This window comes from Castor canadensis, chromosome 10 (assembly GCF_047511655.1).
Source record: "Castor canadensis chromosome 10, mCasCan1.hap1v2, whole genome shotgun sequence".
Taxonomy (NCBI): Eukaryota; Metazoa; Chordata; class Mammalia; order Rodentia; family Castoridae; genus Castor; species Castor canadensis.
In genome coordinates, this window is record NC_133395.1 from 141,147,164 (window position 1) to 141,159,621 (window position 12,458).

Below are 12,458 nucleotides of genomic sequence, written 5' to 3' on the forward strand. Positions count from 1 at the left end.
CATGGGAGTTTTGTTCTTTCTCTTAATTAACTTCTTGTCTATACTCTCAAAAAAAAGATAAAAAGAAAATCTAAACCACAATGAAATACCACCTCACAACTGTTAGAATGGCTAGAATTAAAAAAAAAAAAAAAAAGGTTTCTGCTGGCCAGTATGCCAGCCTTTTTTGTGTTGGTTATTTTCTTTTATCTGTTTTCAGTAATGGGGTTTGAACTCAGGGCCTACACCTTGAGTTCCACCAGCCCTTTTTTCTGTGATGAGTTATTTTTAAGATAGGGTCTCTTGAACTACTTTCCCCACAGTGGCTTAGAACCGCAATTCCTCTGATCTCTGCCTCCTGAGTAGCTGGATTATTTTTCATTGTTTTTTAGTTTCACTGTAATGTTCTATGGCAAATGATAGTGAACTTCCACTGATGGTACTAATATAAAATTTCCTCCTTAAATGTATGCTTTCACATGCATAAGTATCTTGGAAGGGAGGGAGGGAGGAAGGAGAAGGAGACAGAAAGAAAAGAAAGAACTGGTAATACATATTGCCTCCAGGGACCTTCAGATGAGCTGGGAACAAACGTGAGAGGGAAACTTTCTTTTTAGTATTCTGCTGAACATTTCAACTTCTGTCACCCAAAATAACCATAAAACGAAAAAAAAAAAAACCGAAACAACAGTACAGATAGTTGGAAAGATAGGGCAAAATCGTGAAGGTCTTAAGAGAATGAAAGTAAACTGTCAAAAAATACGTTTGCTGGAAAATGGATGGAACTGGAGATCGTGTGAGGTGAAATATACTAGTTCCACAGAGACAGGTTTTGTATGTTTCCCTCTTTTGTGACGTTTAGGAGAAAATAAAACGAAACCTAACAATTAAGATCATGAAAGTAAAAGGGGGACTACCAGGCAGGTGGAAGGGGAAGGGAAAAGGTGGAGAGAGGCCAGGGGGTGAATATGATCAAATTACATTACAGGCATCTATGGACATGTTCTGAAGCCCCTTACTAAGTACAATCCAATGTACGCCAATAAGAAAAAATATCTTTGGGTGGAGGGAGAAATTTATAGTGGAAATGCAATGATGGGGAGCCTCGGCTCGGTCTCTGTCAGGGCTTGGCTCTGCCCAAGCCCCGCCTCCGACTCGAGGATCCAACTGAGCATGCGCGCGGGCTCCTGCGGGCCATTTCTACTGGTGCTTTCTATCCCCGTCGAGGGCGCGCGGCGAGTACGCGTGCCTTACCGGGAGCGCGCACGCACACATGCGCGCATGCTCCGCCCCGCCTGCATCCGACCCGCGAATCCCGAGACGAGCAGAACGGTCTTGTCTTGGCTCCCGAAGTAAATGCCCCGGAAGGCGGCCCAAGACGAAGTAGCGGAGGAGGGCGCCGAAGAGTACGGCCCGGAGGAGTTCGGTCGGGAGAGCTCGAGCGCCGAGGGGTCCGGCCCGGAAGAGTCGGACTCGGAGGCGTCGGGCGTCGAGGAGGAGATGGAGGCCCGGCGTCCCCGACCCGTGCTGCGCTCGGTGAACTCACGCGAGCCCTCCCAGGTCATCTTTTGCAACCGCAGCCCGCGCGTCGTGCTGCCGGTGTGGCTCAACTTTGACGGCGAGCCGCAGCCCTACCCGACGCTGCCGCCGGGCACGGGCCGCCGCATCCACAGCTACCGAGGTACGCGGCTCGGTACCCGCGACCACCATATCCCGGCCTGCCTCCCCATCGCCCCGTCCTAGAAAACTCGGGAATGACAGTCCTTCCCGTTTTACGGGCGAGGAGCGGAGGCCGCAGAGGTGGGGACAGACGCCGCTGGCCTGGGAAGGGCTTTCCCTTCCGGGCGCACATACCCCTCCCCAGAAGTGTCGCGTCCGTCCCGAACGCGGGCCCCGACGCCTCCTGTGGTCCACTTCCTCCTGGGGTCCCTGCCTTCTTGGAGACCACAGTCCCCAATTGCAGCGATAGGAACGGGGCTCCGCGGGCTGTGGGAGCGGGAACCGGGCACCCCGCCCGCAGACGGGGGCTCCATGCAATGCGCCTGCCCCTGGGGAGGGGAGCAGGTGAGTGGGCCTCAGCCACCCCACAGAAGGAGTTGAGTTGGGGAGAGAGGGACCGCGCGTGCTGAGACCTGGAGGGTTAGGGGGCGGGGGTGTAGATATGGAATGGCGGGAGAGGAACGTCAAAAGGTGCGGCACTGGGTTTTGAACTCAGGGCCTCACGCTTTCTAGGTAGGCGCTCTATGCAGCCCTTTTCTATGATGGGTTTTTCCTAGATAGGGCCTTAGGAACTATTTGGCAGGTCTGGCTTTGAACCGCTATCCTCGTGATTTCTGTTTCCTAAGTAGCTAGGATTACAGGCGTGAGCCACGGTTCCCGGGGCTCAAAAGGTGATTGACATTGCCAGTTGCATACTGAAAAGCATGCCCAGGTTGCAGAGTGGCTGGGAGTAGTTCTGCAGGTGAGGGGAGACCAGATGGAGAGGCGCTGATCTTCCCATGGCCTTGACGCACAGTAGCCCTGGGTTTTCTTAGGGGTCTTTTCTTCCTTGAGGATGGTGTACTTAATAGGCTCATGCTTCTCAATCTCTTTTTTTTTTTTTTTTAATTTATAAGAAAAATTTCTTAGAGTTCTGGAGTGTGAAAATCCAAGTCAAGAGACCACATCTGTTCCGCATCTGGTGAGGTGGCCTTGCTGCATCACCACAAGGCAGAGGGTACTGCATGAGACACACTGTCTCAATCTTTTCCACCAGACTTGTAGTATTTGATGAGGAAAAACACAATACTTCCAGAAGTCAGTATTTTTGTAATCTATTGCATGTAGGAAATTGTTTGAATTTTGTATTCAAAATTTATCTTTGCCTGAGTTAATATAAAAATATGTTTTAAATTACTTGCCATGTGTCTGGGCACAGTGGTCAGGACTGTAATCCTAACTACTTAGGAGGCAGGAGATCTGGAGGACTGAGGCTCAAGGCTGTGGACAAAAAGCTCAAGAGATCCTATCTCTGCCATAGCTGGGTGTGGTAGTGTGCACCTGTCATCCCAGTTATGCTGAAGCATAAATCATAAATAGGAGGATTGAAGTCCAGGCCTGCCCAGGCATAAAATGGAGACCCTATTGGAAAAATACCTAAAAGCCGAAAGGGATAGGGGTGTGGCTCAAGTGTTAGAGTGTCTGCCTACCAAGCATACCACCCTGAGTTCAAACCCCAGTACCGCCAAAATAAAAAAAATTACCATGTGGATGTGCTAATGCCACTGAATGGTACGTGTAAAAATAGTTAAAATTGCCAGACATGGTGGTACATACCTGTAGTCGTAGTGACTTTGAAGGCTGAGGCAGGCATATCACTTGAGCCCATTAATGTGAGGTCAGTCTGAGATTTGAGGGCAGCATAGCTAGACTATGTCTCAAGAAAAAAGAAAAGAAAAGTTTAAATGGAAATTTTGTTATATATTTTATCACAACAAAAAATTCACTAGCTGGACATGGTGGCACATCTTCCTGTAATCTCAGCACTCAGGAGGCTGAGGCAGAAGGATAGAGAGTTGGAGGCCAACCTGAGCTACATAGCAGGACCCTGTTCCAAAAAACAAACAAATGAAAAACATTTTTTTTTAAACCAGTTTATATTTCCTAAACTTTCCCCAAAATCTTCAAATAAGTTTATACCTCCGGAAGAAGTGCTATATTTATCTTAAGACAGCTTCTTTTCTCCTTAAATAAAATCTTAGTTCTGACAGTTTGTCTCCTTCCTCATGTCCCTACCCACCCTCCTTTTTTGGAATGTGAAAATTCATGCATGATTTACACAGTAAAAGGCACAGATCTTAGGGCTTGATGAATTTTGGCAGTTATAGCAACACTTAGATCAAGTATAGATTAGAACATTTCCATGATGCCCTGAGGTCCCTCCTGCCCCTTCTTGATCAACCCCTTCCTTCCCATGACCACCTACCCATTCTAATAAAGCTTTTCTCATCGTGCATTAGTTTTGCCCATTCATACAGCATATACCCTTTTCTCTTTGCCCACTCTCTCAGCATGCTACTTTTGCATCTCCTGGTTGTTTTTGGTTTTTGGTGGGAGGAGGTTTGAACTCAGGGCTTTGCACTTGCAAAGCAGTAGTCTACCTCCTGTGCCACACCTCTAGCCCATTTTTCTCTTGAGTTTTTGGAGATGGGGGGTCTCTCAAGCTCTTTGCCCAGGCTGGCCTCAAAACACAATGCTCCTGAGCTCAGCCTACCAAGTAGCTAGGATTTCATTTGTGAGACATTGTTGCCTGGCTATCTCCTGGTTTTTAAGAAGCACAGATTTGAGGACTCAGTGGTCTTCTCCCTTACAGATTGCAGTCTTTGTGATTTGCAATCACTTACTTTACCTAGGCCTTGCTTTTTCACCATTGTTGCAGATTTACTTTCTGTCTCTATTGTCTTGAACAAGTAGTTTGCTTTCCTCATATCTGTTTTCTCATTTGTAAATGGATCTTTTCTAAGGATTGCTGTTGTAATGCAACTGGAAGGACTTGGTATGACATTTAACCAGAGAGAGACAAGTGTTTCATGTGGTATGGGGGATAGAGAAGAGAGGCGTGACTCAGACCTGCGGCTCCTTAACAGCCTCTGCCTGTGTTAACAGGTCACCTCTGGCTCTTCCGAGACGCGGGGACGCATGATGGACTCCTGGTTAACCAGACTGAACTGTTTGTGCCGTCCCTCAATGTTGACGGACAGCCTATTTTCGCCAACATCACACTGCCAGGTACTGATCTTCAGTTTTACTTCTTAAAAAGTTAAGGTTGGCTATTGTAGTGAGTAGAGGATAGTCTTAAAGGAAAGCGTTCTTACTAATTTTTGCCAGCCTTTTTATAAGGCTCTGTTTTCCACCATAAATAAAGTGGGAGTATTTTATTTATATATGTGCTGTGTTGAACAAGAATGTGGTGTTTCAAAAGTGCTTTGGGCTCTTGTTTTGTTTTTGGTGGAACTGGGGTTTGAACTCAGGACTTCGCACTTGCAAAGCAGGTACTCTACCACTTGAGCCATTTCTCCAGTCTATTTTGCTCTGGTTATTTCAGAGACAGGGTTTTGTGAACTATTTGTCCAGGCTGGCCTTGAACCACAGTCCTGATCTTAGCCTTCCAAGTAATTAGGATTACAGGCATGAGCTACTGGCACCCAACCTGCTTTGGGCTCCTAAGAGATGGTCTGAAGAATCTGCTTATAGAATTGTGAATGCCTTGAGGTTCCCTGACCTCAGAACAGTCTTGCGCCCTGGAGTCCCAGAGACAAAGTGTGAGAATAAGATATCATGGCTTATTTGTTGTTGAGGGGTGTGTGTGTGTATTTTTGACAATACTGGGATTTGAACAAAGGACTTTGAGCTTGCAAGGCAGACGCTCTGCCACTTGAGCTACATCTCCATCTCCATGACGTTATATTTTTAATTTAATCCAGTTAAGCTCAGTGTCAGAGGTTTAAAAAAAACAAATAGTTCACTATTTGTTTGAAGCTAAAATGATTTTACTAGCTTGAGCCCTAAGAAACTGATGTTCTTTTGAGTAAAAAACCCAGACTAGTGTGGTGGTGCTTGCTTGTAATCTTAGATACTCAGGAGGCTGAAGCAGTAGGATCATGAGTTCAAGACCAGTCTAAAAAAACAAAAAAAGACCAGTCTAGATTACAATAGCCAAACCCTTTCTCACACTCTTCCCCCTCCACAAAAAGCTCAAATACCTGTAGCTTTGTAAGTGCAAACTAATATGTATGCATAGATCCTGTTTTAAGAAAGTGGATAAGCTGGGTATGGTGGACACATTTGTAATCCCAGCAGTCAGGAGGCCGAGACAGGAGGATTACGAATTTAAGACTAGCCTTTTAATATAATGCTACCCTTTTATTTTTGTATAAAACAAAAATAAAGAAGTGTGTATACAAAGAAGACCATTGCTTAAATTTGGTAAATTTTGCCTTATAGAATGTTTAAAGAGAAAGTTTCCTAGTGAGTGTGAAATAAGAATGGAATTAACCCAAAGTGCACACTGTTTTTGTTATCTATTGCCATGTGATACCCATCCCAACAAATAACAATACCCATTTTTACTTGTTACAATTCTGCAGGCTGGGCTGAGTTAAGCTAAGTTTTTTTTTTTTTTTTTTTTTTGCTGATTTGTAGTCTCTGGTTTGGCTGCCTTCTGGCAGCAGTTTGCCTGGGGTCTGGGCCGTCTGTCATTCAAGGCATTTTAGGGACTGTCTCTCTTGGCGTGGTCTCTCTAGTACCGTAGTTCAAGGGTCCCAAAAGTGGAAAAGCAGAAATTGCCAGGTCTTAGACTGAGTTGCTAGTGTCACTTGATCCACATTCAGTGGTTGAAGCAAATCACAGGCCCAGCTCACTTTCTTTTCTTCTTCTTTTTCTTTTTCTTTTTTTTTTTGCAGTACTGGTGTTTGAACTCAGGGCCTTCACCTTGAGCCACTCCACCAGCCCTTTTTTGTGATGGGTTTTTTTGAGATAGGGTCTTTCAAAACCATTTGCCCAGACTGGCTTTGAACCTAGATCCTCCTGATCTCTGCCTCCTGAATAGCTAGGATTGCAGGTGTGAGCCGCCAGCACCCCGTGGCCCAGCTCATTTTTAAGGGGAAGTTACTATACAAGGACATGAATACTGTGAGGCACCTGTTGACATACCACTGCCACAGTACATGTGCTCATCTTTTTTTTTTTTTTTTTTTTGCAATACTCTGACTTAAACTCAGGGCCTACACCTTGAGCCACTCCACCACTCCTTTTTGTGTTAAGTATTTTGAAGATGAGGTCTTGAAAACTATTTGCTCAGGCTGGCTTCAAACCTCAATCTTCCTGATCGCTCCCTCCTGAGTAGCTGGGATTACAGGCGTGGGCCACTGGCGCCTGTCACCTTTTTTATCTTTTAAGCTAAAGTAATGTAGTTGCTGTGGTTGGCAGAGCTTTTGCTCATCCCTTGTCCTGAGGCCTGACCCTGCTACTGAGGATGTGGTTTCCTACCCTTGCAGTGTATACTCTGAAAGAGCGGTGCCTCCAGGTTGTGCGAAGCCTGGTCAAACCTGAGAACTACAGGAGGCTGGACATCGTCAGGTCACTTTATGAAGATTTAGAAGACCACCCCAATGTACGGAAAGACCTGGAGCGGCTGACGCAGGAGCACATTGAAAATCAACAGGCTGGAAGAGGAAACTAAAGAATTTAATTGAAATTAGCATTTCTGCGTCTGACTTTTTGATGGTATTAATGAGTCTTAATTAGGTATAGGACTGGGTCACTTACTCTTGGGTTCAAAGGACCTCATTCATGGAGTAATGTATGCTGTATTGCTTAAAAGAAAGTTAACTGACTTCAGTGGGCTTTGTGATGTTTAGGGCAAAGTGTCACTGAATCCCTGCTCTTTCTAAATACTCATCAGGAGAAAGTAGTTGTGGTTTTGCCTCTTGGTAAGTCAGGAAAGTTTCAGCATAAGGATGTTTGTGTAAGTAATATGATGAGATTTGCAGCATGTCCTCTAGTCACAAGAAGCAGTGGTGTGCACTTTTAATGAGGGTATTGTGGTTGGTGAGGTGTCCACCTCTTGCTTTGGGAAGAGCGAGATGTCCTTGAGGCAGGGTCAGGCCTTTCTCCTCTTAGAGGGCCAATGCCTAACACATAAGCCTTCATTCCATGATTGTTGGATAAACAGACATGTTTGGAGAGTTGGCCTCTTCTTTTGTTGGAGGAGAGAAGGGAGGCCTTAAAGTGTATATAAGTAAACAGACATCTGAAAGAGATTTCATTTTTATAGAAAGCACTTTTTCTAATTTTCCAAGTCTTCACTTTCCTTGGTGCACTCTTGTAGCAACACTTTTGTTTCTGTTTCTAAATCTGATATTAAATTAGTTGCTGTCATCATAGCATTTTTATAACTTGACATCTACATAGAAAATAGCAGGGAAGAGCCATACTCATGTTTGATTCTAGTGTGAAACAGCTCCTGTACTTTAGATAAGTTGTTGCTAGATAGATGTGGGTAGTTCTGTTCCTTTCTATAACTCCATGGCATTTCCATTTGGTTGGCTTTTTTTTTCTTTGACACAGGGTTTCATAATGTAACCGCAGGGTGGCCTCAGACTAATGATTTTTCTGCCTCAATCTCTCTGTTTCAGCATTTTCCATCAGCAGGATGGTTACGTTTTTACCCAGGTGGAGAAGATGATGAAGCATTCTACACTCAGGCCAGTTACTTTAAATTTCTGGTTCACAGAATAGCCTAGAATGTTTTAAAGTTTTATAGTTGTACATGTGCTTTCTTCTAGGCTGGATTTAAAAGTATTAAATTTAATACTTACATCATTCTTTTTTGTAACTAATTAGTTTAAAAAAAAACAGTTGGTGTGGTTGTGCACCTCTATAATCCCCGCTACCCAGCAGACAGAGATATGAGGATTGTGTCTGAGGCCAGTTCTGAACAAAAGGCCCTCTCTGAAAAATAAAAGCAAAAAGGACTAGGATCGAGACTCAAGTGGTAGAGCAGTTTTCTAGCAAGCATGAGGCCCTGAGTTCAAACCCCAGTTACCCCTAGTAAAGAAAAATTTAGAAAAGACAGAAAAGAAGACAGATCATTGTTGAGTCAGGAATGGTGGTTCACAACTGTAATCCCAGTACTTGGGAGGCTGAGTTTGGAGGATCTGGAATTCAAGATCAGTCTGGGTGACATAGTGAGATCCTATCACCAAAAAGAAAGAAAGAAAAAAAAAGAGATCACTGTAGATTCACACTTAAATACAGCCACCATTAACCTTTTGAATTATTCTTTCATCCTTCCAAGGGCATATTTTGATTGGCTGATTTGACGTAGTTGAGATTATACTAGTATATACAGTTTTTTAATACTACTTTTTCATTTAATTTTATAACTTAAATATTTTCGTATGTTATAAGCTTTTCATAAACATTAGTATTGTCTTCTTTTTATAGTTAATGGTAGGTTATCCCTAGTTCCTTTGGGCATAATCCTATGTGCTAAAATCAGAGTGAAGTAACAAATGCTGTCCAGTTTCCCTACTACCTCTTAAGTGTCACCTAAGCTTAGTCTCCTCTTTCAACATTCAACATTGAATACATTGTTGAATACATTGGCTTTTTGTTTTAAGCATGTCATGGTAGTTCTCATTCAATGACACATGTATAAACACTTAATTTTTGGTTCAAATGTTGGGTGGGAATACAGAAATGTGGAGGCCATGAGTTCCATAAACCATCTAGAGTGGGATTGAGGATATTTAAGGAAGTCACATGGTGCTGCAGTTCAGTATTGTTTTTATTATTATTGTTACTGTCATTTTGGCAGTACTGGGGATTGAATTCAGGGCCTCACACTTGCTAGGTGCTCTGCCATTTTGAGTCATTCCACCAGCCTGGTTGTATTTTTTTAAAACTTGTCTTTGTAGCACTCCTAGTACTCTGGAAGCTGAGGCAAGATTATGTAGCGTGGGCTACATAGTCTGACTAAACTCCCTCCCCAAAACAAAAAAAACCCAAAAAAACCTGTCTTTGTCAAAATAAGATTTCATAGTTACCTGTTAAGATATGCAGTTTGCATACTGTGTTTTTTTGTTGGTCAGGAAGATTGGAAATCTGTAACATGAGTAATATTTGTTTTTCATTTGGAATCTTGTGAATGTATTAATATGTATTATTCTTAAGAGACTGTGATGTTTCCTATTCTGAGTTTTTTTAAAAAGCTGTCCTTTAATACATTAAATGGTGCTGAGTAAAGGAAACAGGTAGGGTGTGTTGCATTATTTGAACCTGGCTCTTTCTTCTTGGAAAGTTTTGAAAACTGTGTTTGCTCAATGGCTTAGGGTGGGGAGGGAGGAGCAAACATAAGTGAGTAAGTCATCTTTTTCCAACCCTGGATTTTTTTTTTTCAACATTGTTCTAGTTTTGTTTTGCTTATAAAAATTAAATATCACCATTAGAAGATTGAAGCAATGCAAAAAATGTTGAGAAGAAAAGCAATTCACATTGCCAACAAGGTTTTTTCCCTATGAAAATAGAACCAAAAAAGGTATGTGGTTAATATTTTCACCAGCAGTTACACTGAGAATCAAAGGGGGGTTGGCAGAGTGGCTCAAGTGGTAGAGCACCTGCCTAGCAAGCAAGAGGCCCTGAGTTCAAACCCCAATACTGGCAGGGGGCGGGGTGGGGGGGCATCAAAGGGGAGAGGGCAGTGGACTGGGAATCAGTACACTAAAAAAATATGAACTAGGGGTAGCATTTGCCTGGCCTGTGAGAACCCCCAGGCTTCACAGAAAAAAAAAAAAAAAAGATGAAATACATATCAGTGCTTTGCCCTCTTGGCACATGAATATTAGTGGGGAACTTTTCACATACTTTTAGGTTAGCAAGGAGCCAGGAATGGTGTTGCACACCTGTGATCCCAGCACTCAGAAGGCTGAAGCAAGAGGATCTCAAGTTCAAGGCCAGCTTGGGCTACATAGGGAGACCCTGTTTCAAAAATGCCAAGCGCTGGTGACTCATGCCACTCAGGAGGCAGAGATGAGGAGGATCATGGTTCAAAGCCAGCCTGGGCAAATAGTTCTCCAGACCCTATCTTGAAAAAACCCTTCACAAAAAAGGGCTGGCAGATTGACTCAAAGTGTAGGCCCTGAGTTCAAGCCCCAGTATTGCCAAAAAAAAAACAAAACAAAACTGCAGGGCTGGGGGAGTGTGGCTCAAGTGGTAGAGTGCCTGCCTAGCAAGGGTGAGCCTCTGAGTTCAAAAACAAAAACATTTCTGCATTTTGGGTTGAGGATATAGCTCAGTGGTAGAGCATTTTCCCTAGTATTTATAGGCCATGGGTTTGATTCTCAGTGCTAGATTTCTGTAGGCCATTCTTAGCACCTCAATCCTACTTTCTAGTAGTCACTGGGTCACCTGATGCTCCAATATTCGTCTGACATTCAGGAATACCTAATACAGCATTAACATTGTACTAGGTATTATAAGTCATCTAGGCATTTGCAAAAAAAATCTCAGACTTCCTGGGTGCTGGTGGCTCACACCTGTAAACCTAGCTACTCAGGCGGCAGAGATCAAGAGGATCTCGGTTTGAAGCCAGCCTGGGCAAATAGTTTAAGAGACCCTATCTTGAAAAACTCATCACAAAAAAAAGAGCTGATGGAGTGGCTCAAGGTATAGACCCTGAGTTCATGCCCCAGTATCACCAAAAAAAAAAAAAAAAAAAAAAATTTCAGCCTGTCTAAATCTCAGGAAAAACCATAATCATGGGGGAACCTACAAAAAACCCTTCTAAACCAAACCATTCTTTGAAAGCTTCATAGAAATATGATAGCCCAGACTTTACAGAGGAAGAAAAGAGTCCATGTCACCAAGGCCAAGCATAGAGGTAGTGCAGATTCTGTAATCCCTGTGAGAGTGAGCAGCTGTATCTTCAAGAGGCTGATACCTAGAATAACTTCCCAACCTGGCAGTGAGGTCAGTTGCAGGTGAAGACAAAGGGAAGAGAAGTTGGAGAAGCTCTAGCAACTCTACATTCAGGAAACTGCAGAGATGCCAAGTCCACAGCAGTGGAGGAGAACTTTTAGGCTCAATGGATTTTGTAAATGCCTCAAAATAATAGCATTGGGAGTGCAAGGTGATGTCTGGGCATCAGCACGCTTGTCCAGAGTTCACCTCAAGCCAGTCTCCATATTTGAGAGGATCCCAGTAAGTCTTCCATCTTTTACCATCTTTCTAGAGCCAATGAGTAGCTTCTGCAGACATCTGGAGACAGATGTGGAAAATAAAGAAGGTGAGGAGGAGACAGATAGCCTCACCAGAGAGGCAGAGAGAATAATGGAGTTAAGAAGAATGGCCTGAAAACTAGATGAAAAACAGAAAGCAATGCTGAAGATGCCACTTCACACTTGCAAAGCAGCTACTTGAACTACACCTCCAGTCCTATTAAACTCTTTTTGAAAGGCAAAAACAAAAACCCAGTCATCTACAGGTGATTAGAAGTATGTAGGAGAGGTTATATATATATATAAGTATGTAGAAGTTGTAGATTCTGTGCAAATACTATGTGCTGTCATACACATAACTTGAGCATCTGAAAGTTTTTTAATGTATTTTTTTATTTTTTAGGTGGCACTGGACTTTGAACTCAGGGCCTCATGATTGCCAGTCAGGATTTTAAGTTACTCTGCTAGCCCTTTTCTTTTTTGTGATGGGTTTTTGGAGATAGGATCTTGAGAACTATTTGCCTGAGAACTATTTGCACAGGCTGGCTTCAAACAGCAATCTCCTGATCTCTGCCTCCTGAGTAGGTAGGATTACAGGCGTGAGCCACCGGCACCCAGAAGCATCTAAAAATTTTATATCCACAGGGGAACCTGGAACCAATCCCCTGTGGATACTGAAGAACAACTGTATTGTAAACAGTGTTGCTCCCTCAGGCATGACAC

The 12,458-nt window shown here is 43.4% G+C and overlaps 1 protein-coding gene across 1 annotated transcript; it reads left to right on the forward strand.

Moving 5' to 3' along the window:
- The first annotated feature begins 1,226 nt into the window (after positions 1 to 1,226).
- On the forward strand, positions 1,227 to 11,242 carry Vhl (von Hippel-Lindau tumor suppressor). Its single transcript, XM_020167565.2, is given in 4 exon segments — positions 1,227 to 1,660; positions 4,624 to 4,746; positions 7,014 to 7,177; positions 7,179 to 11,242. Coding segments are annotated over 4 exon segments (645 nt in total). The 5' UTR covers positions 1,227 to 1,335; the 3' UTR covers positions 7,212 to 11,242.
- Positions 11,243 to 12,458: the final 1,216 nt, after the last annotated feature.